This window comes from Mustela nivalis (genome assembly GCF_964662115.1).
Source record: "Mustela nivalis genome assembly, chromosome: 10".
In the NCBI taxonomy this organism is placed as follows: domain Eukaryota; kingdom Metazoa; phylum Chordata; class Mammalia; order Carnivora; family Mustelidae; genus Mustela; species Mustela nivalis.
Window position 1 is genome coordinate 41,350,497 of NC_139029.1, and position 17,481 is coordinate 41,367,977.

The 17,481-nt window shown below is 39.8% G+C and overlaps 1 protein-coding gene across 2 annotated transcripts in view; it reads right to left on the minus strand.

The window, feature by feature from the left end:
* Positions 1–4,254: 4,254 nt before the first annotated feature.
* NDC1 (NDC1 transmembrane nucleoporin) overlaps positions 4,255–17,481 on the minus strand; it is a 47,459-nt gene continuing 34,232 nt past the window's right edge. For both annotated transcript variants that reach the window (XM_082688509.1, XM_082688510.1), the window contains exons 17-18: positions 9,553–9,713; positions 4,255–6,900 (exon numbers count right to left, since the gene is read on the minus strand). In XM_082688509.1, the coding sequence (XP_082544635.1) occupies positions 6,837–6,900; positions 9,553–9,713 (225 nt within the window). In that variant the 3' untranslated portion in view covers positions 4,255–6,836. The remainder of the gene's footprint in view (positions 6,901–9,552; positions 9,714–17,481) is intronic.

A 17,481-nucleotide genomic window follows, 5' to 3' on the forward strand; every position in this document is an offset into this window, starting at 1 on the left:
ATAAACAAAGGTAAGCTTGCAGAAGCTATGTTGGCACTGTGAGACCTTTTCCCTCAAGCTTAATTAGACCCTTGAATACTTGACCCATTTGGGTTAATTTCTTTCAATGTGGAATGTGGTTGGCCTTCAGAAATGGCCAGTCTCCATTATATGAACTCAGGAGCTAGAGGGCAGCTGGAGCGAGTGGTAGGCAGCCAGTAGACAGGCAGACAGAATAAAGCACTGAAGCAGAAAGAAGCATAGAAGAACCATTTAGAGATCCTTAAAACTCTCCCGGTTCTTCATGGGACAGAAGCATATCTCTACTTGCGCTCACCAAGACTTTCCCCACACCCTTAGGATCAACTCCCCTTTTTACACTTATGCTAAAGTGGGGGTTGTGTCCTTGCAGCTAAGGGCCACAATGTTAGGGAAGGACTGGTGTTTCATACATACATATTTAAGATTTATGTATTTGAGAGAGAGAGAGAGAGAGAGCGTGAGGAAGAGGGGCAGGGAGGAGAATGAATTTCAAGCCCCGGGCTCAAGGCGATCCCACGACCCTGAGATCACAGTGCAAGCCAAAACTAAGAGTCAGATGCTTAACCAAGTGGGCCACCCAGCAACCCTAGTGTTTTATATTTTGTCAAGACTATAGAATACTAGGAGCGCCTGGGTGGCTCAGTGGGTTGAGGCCTCTGCCTTCGGCTTGGGTCATGGTCCCAGGGTTCTGGAATCGAGCCCCACGTTGGACTCTGCTTGGCAGGGAGCCTGCTTCTACCCGTCTCTCTCTGCCTACTTGTGGTCTGTCTGTCAAATAAATAAATAAAATCTTTTTTAAAAAAAGACTATAGGCTGGGGCACCTGGGTGGCTCAGTGGGTTAAGCTGCTGCCTTCGGCTCAGGTCATGATCTCAGGGTCCTGGGATCGAATCCTGCATCGGACTCTCTGCTCAGCAGGGAGCCTGCTTCCCTCTCTCTCTCTCTGCCTGCCTCTCTGTCTACTGTGATCTCTCTCTGTCAAATAAATAAATAAAATCTTTAAAAAAAAAAAAAGACTATAGGCTACTGTTACTAATAAGTTGAGAGACAAATCAAGAGTCGACATATCTTTGAAAGACTTTCAAGGTAAAGGCCTGTGATTTCAAGGCCACTTTCTAATGTTTTTCTGCCAGGGACATCCCATAGGTCTTCCAGAACTGCTTTACCACCAGGATCACTTGCAAGGCACAGTCAACCGTATCTGATAAGATATGTGCGTGTAGGTAGACTATGAGCAGTTGGAGGCAAGGCACAGCCACACAGCTCCTGCAAAATAATGCAAGCAGTGAAGTGGGCTAACACCAGGACACTGAGAAGATGCTGCATTTAGTGCCGAAAGGGTCCATAAAGGAGGTGGGCATGAATGCTAGCAATAACTATTGCTTGGAATAGGCTAGGAGCAGAACAGGTGCTCAATCAACCACAGCAATAGCAAGACACATCAGTTGTGTAAATACAGTTTTTTGCAAACAAGGGTTGCCTCCATTTACTTCTCCCACACAGGGTGGTGAACCCTCTGAGGACAAGGTCTATGACTTTGTACAGTCAATGCCCATCACAGGGTCTGATATACAGTAGGCAGTGAGTGAATGCTGAATGAGTGCACGGAAGAATTAACAGCATTTTACAAGAACCGGTCTACAACACCTTGTCTTAAATTCCTGAGGCCATACGTTTCAGAATAAAGAACTTTTCAGATGTGAGAAAGGTAACAATGATACATATTACATAACACTCTCATGGGGTCTGGGGCAGCACTTCATAGTCAAATATGCTACGACTATAAGCAGAGTCATAGTACATGGAATAAATTAAATATACAAATAGCCCCACATCCATTCAGGTCAGGTTTTGCTGCCAAATACATTTTGTCACCAAACTTAATCAATAAAAAAAAATGCTCTAGATTCCAGAATTATAAAGATCTGCTAAAAATGAAAACTCAAGGAAACCTAGAAAGGACCGCTAATTTTCACTTTTGTATTGGGAAACTATGGTTAGCGGCACTCATAGCCTACATGAGTTCACAGGTAAGTTTAGCTGCTGATTAGACCTGGTTAAAGAAAATGAAAGGTCAGGGGCGCCTGGGTGGTTCAGTCAGTTAAGCAGCTGCCTTTGGCTCAGGTCATGATTTCAGGATCCTGGGATCCGTGGAGAGTCTGTTTCTCCCTCTCTCTCTGCCCTTCCACCTGTTTGTTTTTCTCTCTCAAAATAAATAAATCTTAAAAAAAAAAAAAAAAAAAAAAAGGTGGGGGTAGGGCACCTGGGTGGCTCAGTGAGTTAAGCCTCTGCCTTCAGCTCAGGTCATGATCCCAGGGTCCTGGGATCGAGCCCCGCATCAGGCTCTCTGCTCAGCAGGGAGCCTGCTTCCTCCTCTCTCTCTGCCTGCCTCTCTGCTTGCTTATGATCTCTGTCTGTCAAATAAATAAATAAAATCTTAAAAAAAAAAAAGGGTCAGAAGGAACTATCCAGAATAAAGCTTAGAAAGTCAAAAATATTAAAATAGAGAGACAAGATGCAGACAAGACTGGAAGGAGAAGGAGTTCATAGTCTACAAGAGGACACGAATTTGTAATCGGTTAAGGTCCAAAGAGGGATGACAAAGCACTGAAAAAAACACATGGAAATCTATGTGAGAGGATCTGGAAAGGCTAAGCTCATTGTGAAGGATGGGAAGCGTGCCAAGACAGACATTCAGGCAAGGGAACATGAGCACAAGCACATAAAGGCATGGCAGGGCGACTCATGATCTATCACCTGCTCCGATTTCAAGGTAGGTCTATGAAACCTGACTATTTCTCAGCATTCCAACCTTACCTATGAGGTCTAACCATATTCAAGCTTTCCAATAAGTGCATCGGATGGCAGAAGTCTAACCTAGAGCAAAGGATAGTTCATGTGCTTCAGACACTCATCTGAGAGCCCCATGTGAAAGAGAAAATCCACCTGAGCTGCAGTGCAGTCTCCTAACTTGCAGCATTAGCCACTTGGCACTTGCTGGAAATACAAACTCTTGGGTCCACCCCAAACCTACTGAATCCGAAACTCTGGAGGTGGGGCCCAGCAATCCATGTTAATAAACTTTCCCAAGGTTCTGAAGCATGCTAAGTTTTGATTAACTCCTGATCTAAAGTATACCTTTCTCCCAGTACGATTCAGACCACTGCTTAGAATTTGTTACAAACATCTCTTGGGAAGCAGTCCAGACCTTCTGAAGCCACTGTGCTGCAGGGGAGCCCAGCCTCCACAGCTCCAACAGGGACTCCCTGTGAATTTCGTGCGTCTGATTCCAAGTTTCCAATGTTACTGCATTAGATAATCAACTTCTCAAGGGCAAGAACTGTCTTGTTCACAGTTCAGTTTCTTTCTAATAGTGGGGTGATAACAGACACTCAGTGACTGTTTTTAAATGATTAGCTAGCTCTGGATCAACAGGCACATTATTACGGCAATGTCAAGGTACCATGACTGGGAACTACGGGGGTATGTGCTTATCTGACCTTGTCTTATTTCCCGTAACACACAAAAAAGTTCAGCTGATTTTAAAATGGTGGTCAGCAGCTTGTTAAGAATAGCTGGATTGCTGGGGTGCCTGGGTGGCTCAGTGGGTTAAGCCTCTGCCTTCGGCTCAGGTCATGATCTCAGGGTCCTGGGATTGAGCCCCACATCAGACTCTCTGCTCGGTGGGGGGCCTGCTTCTCCCTCTCTGCCTGCCTCTCTACTTGTGCCTGTTCTATCAAATAAATAAATAAAAGAAATCTTAAAAAAAAAAAATAGGTGGATTGTTAACTGTGGAATTAAAGCTATTTTTGTTTTAAGCTCTTTGGTTTTAAAGAGGACTATAGGTTGGGAGAGCAAAAAAGGGAGTTGAGGGCCTTCGTGCAACACCTCAGCTACGTTGAGGTGAAGTTCAGACTAATTAGAGTAAAGCTGATAGACATAACTGTTAGCCTGGGGGAATATGATCCACTCAGAAACACTACTCCGGCCCGAAAAGAGATGGCTTTCAGCACCGCATCCTTTGTTTAGATTTGGAAGAAAGAGACCCTCAGAATTCAGGCTCCTTAGTTCTTACTGAACACAGGTCACCCACCATATCAGTTCAGTTAGAGGCAAGAGCTCCGCATTTCTCAAGAAGTTAAACCTGTTTTATAACCAACTGAGACTGAACTGAAATGGCTCAAGAAACACACACACTCCAGAAATTAAATAATTGAACTCGAGGATACACGTATTTTAAGTAATAGTCCCGTTCAGAAAAACTGTCAATTTATTTTTCTACCCAATTCAGTGTCAGTGATATACAAAAATATAAACAAATTACCATATTTACAGGAAGATATACAAAACAATCACCAAGGAACAAATCCGGCAAAGTGTCGAATTGTTGCTTATCCACAGCCACTCAACTGTATGTGGTTTATTGTAGGACAGTTGCCCAGTTCCCCGGGAAAGATGCTATGTGAATTCATACCTTCCATAAGCTCAAGCAAACACTACAAGAGCTGATAGAACCATGCTTAGCACTGACAGTCAGAGAAAAGCTTTTAAAGAACATGCTCTAATTTTCAGGCCAATGTTATAGCATCAGCGGGCTCACAGGCAGGATGTGGCTTCATCAAAGGAAATGCTTCCCTTCTCTTGGCCTTCCTAAGATCCTCTTCCTTGTATACAGGAGAAGCTCTCTTCGGTAACAGGTGATTGAGCAACACCCTACCCAGCAGATAGTGTGTAGATTATCAACACAATGGGGAAAAGGAACAGACTCTCTTCTCAACTAAATACAATCCAGATTTGGGGAGGCAATTTCCAAATCTCCAGCAGGCGGACATTATGTGACTTGTATTTTGTACACAGCACATTCCCTTGAGAGAAAATAGGATTGAGCACCTCAGAAGTGTTCCTATTGCTCATCAAATATATCTTTTCCCAAAGTATATGGGGAATGCAAAACCCTAAACCGAGCCAGATATTAAAGGAATCATCCCATCGTCATTCTCAGGAATCCAATGGGTCACATAGCACAATTCTTCTTTATTGGAAGCAGAAGGTTAAGAGTCCTTTTCTCCCAAAATGCCTCAGCCAGGGGCAGCACAAAGAGTGGAACACAAAAAGCTCAACAACATGGAACGCAACAGTTTTCAGTCAACCTCGCCACAATCTTCTGGTCATCTCCAAGACACTACCACATTCAAAATTCAAGTTCATATTCAAAAAAGAGAGCACTCTACTTCAGATGACAAGAAAGAGAAAGAGGGAGAGAAAGAGAAGGAGGGAGGAAGAAAGAGAAGGAGAGAGAGAAAGAAAGAGGGGGGGAAGGAAGAAAGAAAGAAAGCAAGAGAGAGGAAGAGAGGGAGGAAGAAGAGAAAGCAGAGAAAGAAACAAAGGAACGGCAATTAGCCCAACTACTCCAAATGCCGGACAACCGGGGAACTGCCTCCTGAAGACACTCAAGGCCAGCAGGATTCATTTATAATTTGGCATGTGCTGGCTGAAGGGGCAACAAACAAAAAGAATAAAGATATAATGCATCAAGTAATCAGACAAATGGTAGACATACATACCACATTAAAGATTCATATACAATACTGTGCTGATTTTAAAGAAGAAATTGGGGGAGAGGGGAGGGAACAGACAATAGGAAAAGAATTACAAGGGAGCGTTTCAGCCCAATGCCAGTCCAGTGAATACTTACCAAAGAAGTTGATCTGGTCAATTATAAAATTACCTTCTCACTTTTGGGACATACAACATACTCCCAAGTACAGTAAGCCCTCCGACATTTTGGTTTCACTCGCTATTTGATGACTAAGTTGTTTCTGGTTGTAAAGATTTTCCTAATATATTTTTATTAGCCAGTTAACACAGTAAAGGCTGCTCCCTCTGTGAGGCCAAGCAAGCTTCACCAAATAATTTGATCTAATGAAGATGAAGGGTGGGGGCTGGGGGGATGGAGAGGAAAAAGGGAAAGTTTCCTGGTTTTAGTTGCAAAACTTCTTCTCTCACTTGAAAACCTCTGCAATCACTTAATGTTTTGCTCCAGAAAAAGAAAGCAAAACTACTTGGGAAAATACCCATATACTTATTGTTTACTAGCATGATACAAAACAAATTCATAGTTGTCAGTCAATCTTCTTTTGAAAACCAAATGTGAATGTTTAATCTTGTAACTTAAGAACTGAATTTTCCCACATTCCTTTATATAGAGTTAGCATCTGTAAATTGAGATCTTTTTTGGACAATCATGCAAATTTAATTTGTCCCTGGAAAGAAAAACACAACCTACCAGATTAACAAAATATGTCCTTTAAACAATAATTTTTCTGCGAATTTTTCTGCACTGTTACCACTTTTATCCTTCAGTAAACAGAAACTACTCTTAAAAGGCTTATGGATTTCAAGTGTACAGAGAGTTAAAACTCTGAGTTAGGAAGAGTGAATCAAGTCAACCTATTTTACCTTCTGAGCGGGTTCTACTCAGTTCAAAAGTAAATTCTAAAAATTTTCCAGCTATTATTATTAAGCTAGAGAAGCTAGAGACATTTTTACTGCCATCGAGGCTTCTGTAAAATTGAATAAAGATTTTATTATACCACACACACAAAAAGCAATCGGTACAGAAAAGGCAGTTTTCGGTTATTCTGTTGAGAATTTCTTTCCATGATTTCTCCCATTAAAGTATAGTTTTCAAAGCAACCACCACGACAAAGGAAGCATCTAATTAGTCCATTTTCTTCTGATCCAAGAATGCTGAACATTTACTGTCCCATCTGTAGCTGTATCAGCAGTGTAATGAACACAGTTTATATTACTGAGCTATTCTTTGAACTCCAAGAACTGTTGAAGTCTTTTCTGATGTTCTGCAGATGCTTGCACAGCACTAAATGAAACATAAATTCAAAGCATAAGCTTTATTTTACATTAAGCATATTAAGTGAACCACAGAGCACAGAGTCAATATTTTTCAAAACAATTAAAAACAAATAGAAATCTTCACTTATTGAGTACTTCTGAGAAAGCTGGATGAAAACCCTCCTTAATCTAATGAGGAGGAGGGCTTGCATTCAGTAACGGCATGCTTCTACCTTCTAAAAGACCAAAGCAAATTAAGACTGACAAGGGAAAGCATCGATTTGAACCTGCTCTGCTGTGGAACCTGCTGTGCAGAGTTCCAGGCCTGGCAGCAGATTTTCTGGATTTTATTATTTTATTTAAACCAGATTCCAACATTATCTTTGAGTTGTGGAGTATTTGAATTGCCTTTAATATAAAATCCTTTAAACTAAAATGTTTGGTTAAAACACAATGGACTCCACTAATCGTTTTCAAAGGTAACAGCTTGGTGGTTTAGATTTAGTTCTCCCTTTGAACGTAGTCGTGTCTCAGATGGGGAAATGGAGTTCTCTCCCCACACTCGCCCCCACTAACGTACACTACCTTGATGAAATTAGAGCAAATATATCCCAAAACTAGTATATAACTTCCTTCTAAACTTTTGGGCAAAAACCGAATACAGTCAAAGATTCTCGTTTTCTGGCTGTTGAAGACGTATTATTAAATGATAAAATTCCAGATTACAGAGAGTCACCACTTTTAAAAGTGCCCCAAGAAAGTCTTATTATAGTAATTTCACTACAAATCATCCCCCAATTGCCTTACAAATACACATCTCTGCTAGATTCAACCTTGCAGCTGCCTCCCATTGAACCATTTCAAGTACTTTACTGTGTGGACTGGTGAAGCCGGATGACACACCTCTTCCACAGGAGGGTTAACAGAGGTAAATAGACCTTTTGTGAAAAAGCCAGAGGTCGAGACAACACTGCCTAGTAGTATAGTACAGACACCAGTGGACAGGCTCTGGGGTCAGAAGGATTTTAGTCTGACTTCTGATTCTGCATAATCACTGGGAAGTTAAACCATTTGGTAACTTGACCACAACCACAGATAGTTAATGATGTAACTAGACATAAATCAAAATGTTTTAACTCCACATCTTTTTTTCCCACCATACCGTACTGTCCCAGACGTACAAAATAGTCTCTGCTGACCTCATCAAATTTAAAACATGGCTCTTCCATGTTTTAGAGAAAAGAAACAAAGGCAGAATTTCATCCTCCTAATTTTTTTTTTTATCAGTCATTTATTCCCCTTTTGTATCTAAAACTCTCTGCGCCCCCTCTCCCTGTTCAGTACACATATTCCAGGTTCCACAGCCATCCAGCATCCCCCACCTGACATCTTAGAGGCAGTCCTGGGCACAGGAAGGAAAAGAGGTGTTTTAAGAGTAGGAAGATCGGATTTCAGGTTCCCGTTCTAACACCAACTAGATGGGGCTATTAGGCAAGTCCTTCATCTTCTTGAGCCTCAGTCTCTGCATCTGTGTGGTTATGATAACCTCTATACTTCAAAGACTCTTTAAGGAAATGAAACGAACATGGATAAAGTGCTCAGTTGTATTGTCCAGAACAGTGCTGTCGCAATAAACTTCCTGTAATGACAAAAATGTTCTAGACCTGAGCCGTCTAGTACAGCAGCCACAAGCCATATGTAGTTATGGAGGACTTAAAATATGGCCAGTGTGACTGACCCACTGACTTTTTAGTTAATTTAAATTTAAACTGCCATATGCAGCTATCATATTGGAGAACACAGATCTAGAAGACACTCAATAAAATTTTGTCTGTTTTTAAACAAGTGAATAAACCTTTCAGGGCTCTTTACATTCCCACACAGAACCAAGTGTTCCATAAAAACCTACTATTTCTGCTGTGTATTACAGAAGTAAAAGGAAATATCCTGCTGTTTCTAAAATCAGGCAGTTTGAGGAAGCTCTGAACTATTTATTGATAGTTCTGCATACAGGAAAAGCAATCTCTTGTGTCTTCTAAAGTTCATTTATAATTGTGATAAACACAGTTAATAAACTTGTATCCCTTACCCTGCCTAACTAGATTGTTTCATGAGAAGAAAGGAGTAAACATCAATGAAACTAAATATAAACAGGTCTGGCATTTGTGGTTTTCTCTCCGGTTCCGCTTCCGAAGGTGTTATGATCTGTCACTATTTTTCCAGTATGATTCACAAAGCACCAAGGACTCGTTTATGGAACACTCTGCTCACCCCAAGTCTTAACTAGCTAACCAAGATGTAATATCAGAAGTATTTTTAATGTGCTTTTCTGTAAAGGTACTCCATTTTTTGCCTTTTTTCTCTCATAAGGGTGTTTTGGTAATTTAAAAAAATTATATAATTCATAATTATATAGAATATAATGAAATTACATTTACTGCTTTTATTAACTTTCTATATCCTCTTTTTTGTCTGTATGAAAGAAGGCCCCAAAGCTTGTATGACAGGCCCAATTTTAAAATATAAATATTACTAAATCCAAACTGTTAATTCCCAGTAGGAATCATGAAAGCCCCAAAAGAACATGTTCAACATGTGAGCCTTTATAATTCTTGTATCTATTTCTCAAGGGAACTCCCGAAAGTGGATTCTTATCATGGATTAAAACAGGTAAACTTACTTCAGATGTTCACCAAATGTAGTAGTTATTCGATAGATGGCAGTTTTTAGTGATGCTCTAAATGCAAATCTTAATGTTTTATAAGAAGTGTCCACAAGACTTCCGGAAATCCGAGGTGGTTTACTGGAAGCGTGAGGAAGCTTGAAGTACTTGTCCACTGCCTAGATCAAAAAAGAAAGAAAGAAAATAGTTCAGAATATCAAGGAAGCCATTAGTCCAAAGGATTAAGGAGATTTTATTTAAAATAGATGGACAGAGATACACACATCATACAGACATACTAGACAACATTTATTCTGGATCACAATCAGAAGTTGGGGGGGGCAAAAAAAGAACAGTCTGAGATACAACACAATGGAGGTTCAGCCCCAACAGCAGTTTGCAGAGAAAAGTCCAGACCCATCCTCTAAAAAGGAGCTATACTCCAATGGCCTTGAAAAAGCAAAGCTGAGAAGTGAAACACAGATATCCTACTCCGCTTACGATGTGTGACCACTAAGAATACTTCTATTATAGATCTCAGTAAAAAGAGAGACAAGACCAAAACTATACGTAAATCAAGTTATTTACTAAACTAGCTTATTTTCCTTTTCATTTCTAGATGATAAAGCATCTATGAGCAAGAACAGGTGGGGAGGGCGCCTGGGTGGCTCAGTGGGTTAAGCTGCTGCCTTCAGCTCAGGTCATGATCTCAGTGTCCTGGGATCGAGTCCCGCATCGGGCTCTCTGCTCAGCAGGGAGCCTGCTTCCATCTCTCTCTCTCTCTCTCTCTCTCTCTACCTGCCTCTCCATCTACTTGTGATCTCTATCAAATAAATAAATAAAATCTTAAAAAAAAAAAAAAAAAAAAAAGAACAGGTGGGGAGAACTGACTTTATTTGTCCTTGATAAAGAGATTTAAGTATATCTTTTAAAGGTCCAAGGTAAACAATATAATTTCTATATAACTACATTTAAAAAAGGGAAAACTGAAGAAACAAAAGTTTAAGTGGATTAATCTAGTATAGCAAGATCATTTCTACAGGGAGAAGAAATAATAGTAAAAGCCTATTCTTTATACTTACGGATATAATCCCCAAAAGAACTAAAAACATTTAAAATGATTTCTGCCATCAAGTTTTTTTTGTTTGTTTGTGTTTGTTTGTTTTTAAACTCATTTGACAAAGAAAGAGACACAGCAAGAGGGAACAGAAGCAGGGGGAGTGAGAGAGGGAGAAGTAGGCTTCCCACCGAGCAGGGAGTCCGATGCAGGGCTCAATCCCAGGACCCTGTGATCATGACCTGAGCTGAAGGCAGACCCTAATGACTGAGCCACCCAGACACCCCTGCCATCAAGTTTTTAATTTCAAGAACACTTTTGTATCATCTGAGTGATCCTGTTTATTTTAGCATCCTAGTTTTAAGGACGCAACATCTATTTCTGAGGATTTTGATGATTTTTGTTGTTTTGGTTTTTTGATTTTGGTTCTTTCTTCCCTTCCTTTGCTTCTTTGGTCTCTATCTTCTGCGTTAGAGATTCTACTCAGAAATCTAGTGATCCCTGGCTCGAGACTGAGGGTGGGACCTCTTAAAAAAGCTGACCCAAGGCTGAGTACACAGAGATTACCGACAACAGGCTTCACAACAGGTGATCTGCATGGGTTTTTTTTTAGGGTGGGTGCCCAGCTCAGTCAACTTTTTCTTCTTGGATTAGTCAGAGTTCCCAGAGAAGAGTTTTCCAGTACACTGTCTGGAGGGCCTGTGCCCTATGCTTTTCAAACAAGACCCACAAATGTGTCTCTGTTGTTATCTACTCACAACGCTGCCAGCCCAGAGCCCCCGGTGTTCTACCCTCTCTGAAGGATAAACCTCAACTGCTGGAGGGAGAAGCACCAGTAGCAGAGAACCTAGGGATCTAACCGATTTTCAAACAGCTCTCAGCTATCCTTATTCTGGTACCTGTCCCTTCACCCTCGGTTCCAGAGGCACTTGGTGCCTGTCCCACTACTGATTTCAGATTTGCCTCTGAGATCTGTTAAGTTAGTTATCTCAACCATCTGCTCTCCAGCTTTGAAGACTCTGTTGCTGTTGTCTCCTCTCCTGTTTATGGATTTATGTCTTTTTAAAAGTCCTTTTACTGTAGTTTAGCAGAGCTTTGCGGGGAAGGAACAAGATTTAATGCGTGTGTTCAGTTTGCAATGACAAGTTCAAGTCCAATTATTTATTCTTTCAGTAGTAACTTATAAGAGTATTTCCCAAGACTGGGACATATTTGAGATCATTTTAGACAGTATGGGAGGTGGTATTCAGTGACACACTTAAGCAACATTAGATAACACTTATTCATAATGGATAAAGTTACTTCCTTTTCAATTTTTCTTGTAAACTTTCTGGCAAACCCTCATCAGACAAGGAAAAATAGTCATCATCATTTACCACCTGGGTCCAATAGATCATTTTTATAATTTAAGGTTATCTTATAAAAAATTTACCAGAAGAATGATATCATCAAAATGCAATATTTTAAAAAACTTTTGACAGGGGTGCCTGAGTGGCTCAGTGGGTTAAAGCCTCTGCCTTCGGCTCAGGTCATGATCCCAGGGTCCTGGGATTGAGCCCTGCATCGGGCTCTCTTCTCATCAGGGAGCCTGCTTCCCCCCTCTCTCTGCCTGCCTCTCTACCTACTTGTCACCTCTGTCTGTCAAATAAAGAAATAAAATCTTTTTTAAAAATTTAAATAAAAAATAAATAAAAACTTTTGACAGCTCATAATTTTGTTGAAGAAAGACTAGCCATTTTCCTTGTACCATAACCGGAAAACTTTTCATCCTTAGGTTTATAAAGAAAAATTCAATGACCAATCCAGTGAGTTTTTTCATTTCAATATCATTTATTTCCTTCCAATTACCTTTGTATACACCTTTGTATACCTTTAGCACTTATCCACTTATAAACCATATAAAGTAAATTTTGGTGTAACATATCACAAAAAATGAAACAATACTATCACATGTACTTTCGACCAAGTGGGATGATTCACAGGTTCTTATTATAAAATATTGTCAGACAAGTCTTTCCTCTTGAATGACTTACTGGATGGGAATATTTCCTTTTTCTCCTAAAAAATACATTGTTCTGTCATTTATACTGGAGTTTGAGGAAATATACCTAGAATATTATCATCTGAAGATTCATAGTCTGAAATTCCTCTTACATGATCACCATTAAAATCTAGAGCAGTGCTATACAGTATAGTAGCCACTGAGATACATGTAGCTACTAAGCACTTGAAATGTGGCAGCTCTCAACTGAGATATGCTTTTAAGTGAAAAATACATATCAGACCTTGAAGACTTAGGTGTTAAAAAATATGTAGATTATCTCATTAGTAATTGTGTATTGATTACATGATAAATTAAAATACTGTAGATTTACTGAATTAAATAAAATATATCATTAAAATTAACCTCATCTGTATTTTTTTTTAAAGATTTTATTTACTTATTTGAGAGAGAGAGAGAGACAGAGAGAGACGGAACAGAAGCAAGGGGAGTGGGAAAGGGAGAAGCAGGCTTCCCGCTGAGCAGGGAGCCCCATGCGGGGCTCGATCCCAGGACTCTGGGATCATGACCTGAGCTGAAGGCAGACGCCTAACAACTGAGCCACCCAGATGCCCTCATCTGTATTTTTTTAATGTAACTCCTAGAAAAGTTTAAAGTTACACAAATGTATTGTATTATATTTTGATTTGACAGGGCTGTCTAGAGTTCTATTTGCATTGTTCTGATTTACCTAAATAATTACTGAACATACTGGCAATTGTCTTCCCATTACCAGTGTGAACAAAAGATTTTAAGATTCTGAATTAGCAACCATATTCAATGAAAGCTTAAAATTTAAAAAAAAACTATAAAAATGTGTATCTAGGCCTTTTCTTGAAAGATGACGTAATACTATGTGATTTCATCATTCTCCTGTTTTCTCGTTGGTCTTTTTACCACAGTTGGAAATAACTGATGAGTAATGATGAAATAATTTCCTAGGATGATCAAAGAGTAAACTGTCTCAAGATACTGGAAATGGAAAATCACTAAGATTCCAAAATACATCTTAGATTTTAAAAGGGTCCTAAGGGTAAATGCAAAAGAATGAATTTTATTGAGTTGTTTCTTCTCTTTGTTCAAAAGACCTCTAGGAATAAAAGTCACAAGATATCAGCTCCTACAAATAGTTAGAACAGCTCAAACAAGAAATGCCAAAAAAAAATGAGTAAGGAACAACAGACCCTAAGGATACAGAGTTAAATGAGGAAGAAAAAGTCTGAGTCTGGAGCTGGTATGCTGGTATGTCCACAACGCATCTTTCATCCTCCTTAATCTCCTTTTTTTTTTTTTTAAAGATTTTATTTATTTATTTGACAGAGAGAAATCACAAGTAGATGGAGAGGCAGGCAGAGAGAGAGAGAGTGGGAAGCAGGCTCCCTGCTGAGCAGAGAGCCCGATGCGGGACTCGATCCCAGGACCCTGAGATCATGACCTGAGCCGAAGGCAGCAGCTTAACCCACTGAGCCACCCAGGCGCCCCTTAATCTCCTTTTACGACAAAGGATAAACAGGTTTCAGGTTCAGGGACTTCAGCAAACAGCAGTATCAACTAGCTAGAGCTTTCACTTACTGTCTTTTCTCACTTTGTCTTATCCTTAATAATGAAATCCAAAAAAGTCCTGAAAACAAAAACTTCTGTACTGTTTTGGTGGCAAAAGCTGACCTGACCTCATCGAGCAGTAAAGCCTGACCTGAGCTGACACGGGCTGTTTAGTCTTTATTTCACTTAATTTCACTTACTATGAATACTCAGATATTTCACTGGTGAAAATATTAATGTATTAAAGGGACTCTACCCCAGATTCTAGTAGGAGTATTATGTAATATATAGTATATATACAATGTTATATTCTTAAAATTTTTAAAATCTGAATTTTGAAATATTTCCTAGGGTATGAGATAAGGAACAGTACACCTATATTCTATTTGTAGCAACTCAAGTTAGTTGTCCTTTTACAAAAGTGATATAAAATTTCCTTTTAAATAAATTTAAGTTAAAAATGAACGACTTAAGGGGCACCTGGGTGGCTCAGTTGGTTAAGCCACTGCCTTCAGCTCAAGGTCATGATCCCAGGGTCCTGGGATCGAGTCCCACATCGGGCTCCTTACTTAGCAGTGAGCCTGCTTCTTTCTCTGCCTCTGCCTACTATTCTGCCTGCTTGTGCGTGCGCTCGTTCTCTCTCTCTCTCTCTGACAAATAAATAAATAAATGAAATCTTAAAAAAAAAAAAAAAAGACTTGGGGCACCTGGGTGGCTCAGTGGGTTAAAGCCTCTGCCTTCAGCTCAGGTCATGATCTCAGGGTCTTGGGATTGAGCCCCACATCAGGCTCTCTGCTTAGCAGGGAATCTGCTTCCTCCTCTCTCTCTGCCTGCCTCTCTGCCTACTTGTCATCTCTGTCTGTCAAATAAAAAATAAAATCTTTAAAAAAAAAAAAAGACTTAAAGTACTAAGAAAATAATAGTTCAGGTGGCATATGACTAAAATTATAATAATATATGGTTAGTAAACAGTTACAGCAAAAACTATGAAAGTCTTAAATGAATAACTTAAATCTAAGAAACATCAGTTTGTAATACTTAATGATGTGCCCCATGGTCAGAACTGAAGTACTCAATTAGCTGTGAGTTTAAACAAGTATCTCTGAGCACTCATTTTATGCGCCACACATGGTTCCTGGCCTGAGGACTCAGATCACATCACTGGTATCTCAAATACCTAGTTAAGGATTAACCCCAAATAATTAAAAGGGTAAGTGGTGAGTACAGTATACTACTGAACAATACACTCCTCAGGAAAAGTTAAAAATTCCAAGAAGGCCTTACCTTAGCCCTTACAGAAGCCTAAAAAAGGGCTATCCTATGAAAATGGACACTTTGGGCCCATTTGGATTTATATGCAGTACTAAATACGCAAAAGCCAAATGAAGATAAAACCGCAGTTGCTATTCTTTGAGTATTTATCTGTCAGTGTCATTAACAAATGTCCACTGTACAGAGCTTTCAAATTTCCTGGTCTCAAGGATCCTACTTATAACCCAGTTAAAACAATGGCTTATTCCACTAAAGCCAGAATCCCAAACAATTGGCAAGGATAACAGCTTTGTTATGGAATTTCCTTAATGGAAATCATGACTGCAGAGCAGAGTTTCTCAATCTCAGTACTACTGACATTTTGGACTGGGTGATTCTCTGTTGTGGCAGCTGCTCTGCACATTACAGGCCATTTAGCAGCATCCATGGTCTCCACACAACAGATGCCAGTAGCCCTCCCTTTCTCTGTGCCCATCACAATGTCTCCAGACGTTGCCCAAAGTCTCCTGGGAAGCAAAACCACCCCTGGCAAGAACCACAGCTACAAAATAATAAAAATATTAGATGACGATGCTGATAGCTACATTTACTGATTGCGGTTACTGTGTGCCAGAAACCGAGTTAACTGCTTTATGTATGTAATTTCATTTAAATAGTAAAATAATTTGCTAACAAAGCCATCATGCAAACATCACAACCATTCCATTTAATGAGATGTTTTTATAATATTAGCATCTGCTATGTATGCATACCTCTCTTAGGTTCTCTGATCATCCTGCATTTCTGTACATTGTGGTACTTATTATAATTGTAGTTAATTATTCCTTTTTGTCAATAATCTGTTTTATACTCTGTAAGCTCCTAAAGGGCAGGAACCAGGTCTGTCTTTTTCTATTCTGTATCTTAGCACATGGTAACCATTAGATAATTGCCAGGCAGCTGATAACTTGGCCAGACACCACTCCAGGCTTTTTACAGATATTATCTCTAACCTTCATAATAACCCTGCAAGGTGCTACATTTTAAAGATGAAGACACAAAAGGGTGCCTGGGTGGCTCAGTGGGTTAAAGCCTCTGCCTTCAGGTCAGGTCATGCTCCCAGGGTCCTGGGATCGAGCCCAACATCGGGCTCTCTGCTCAGCGGGGAGCCTGCTTCCCTTTCTCTCTCTCTGTCTGCCTCTCTGCCTGCTTATAATCTCTGTCTGTCAAATAAATAAATAAAATCTTTAAAGATGAAGACACTGATCTAAAAGATATTTCATAAGTTACCCTAGGTTACTAAGAAAGTACTGAAGGCTGGACTTGAACTGGGCAGCTGCTCGACACTGTGTCTCTTGGAATGCTTGCTTACAGTAGTTTTTTTACTTGAATTTAAATTTGTTCACTAACATATAGTGCAATATTGGTTTCCGGAGTAGATGTTAGTGGTTCATTGCTTACATTCAACACCCAGTGCTCAAGTGTGCTTACAGTACTGACTGTAATACTTTTTTTAAATCTTGAAAGACCTTTTCTCCTGTACACTATAAGAACAGTGTTGTACAACATGGTAATAATAACAAAGTAATAAAACCTTATATTTGCTGGCACTTAATATGGGACAGGTACCTTGGGTGCTTTACAGAGATGATCTCATTCAGAATTCACATCCCTGTTGTCAGGGATGAGGTAAGTACTGTTATCACTCCCTCCAATTTCCAAATACAAATGCTGACATTTAGAGATTCCTGTATTTATTGGTTATATAACATACTCCCCCCCCCCATTTTATAATTTCCGAGTTGGAGCTGTATCTTCTAATTAATGATATCCTGGACTCAATGAAATATGATAAACATTTTTCCAAGGTTGCAGAGCTAGGGAATAGTAGGAACCAGGATGTAGACACAAGTAGAACTGACTGTAGCTCTGTCTCTGGTCCTTCTGACACACTGCCATTCCATCTTAGGAAAGGAGGTTAAGAAATGCATACCTCTCCAAGCCCTCACAGAGGCAAAGGACTTGGGGTCTGAAAGCCTAGTTTTGTTTTTTTTAA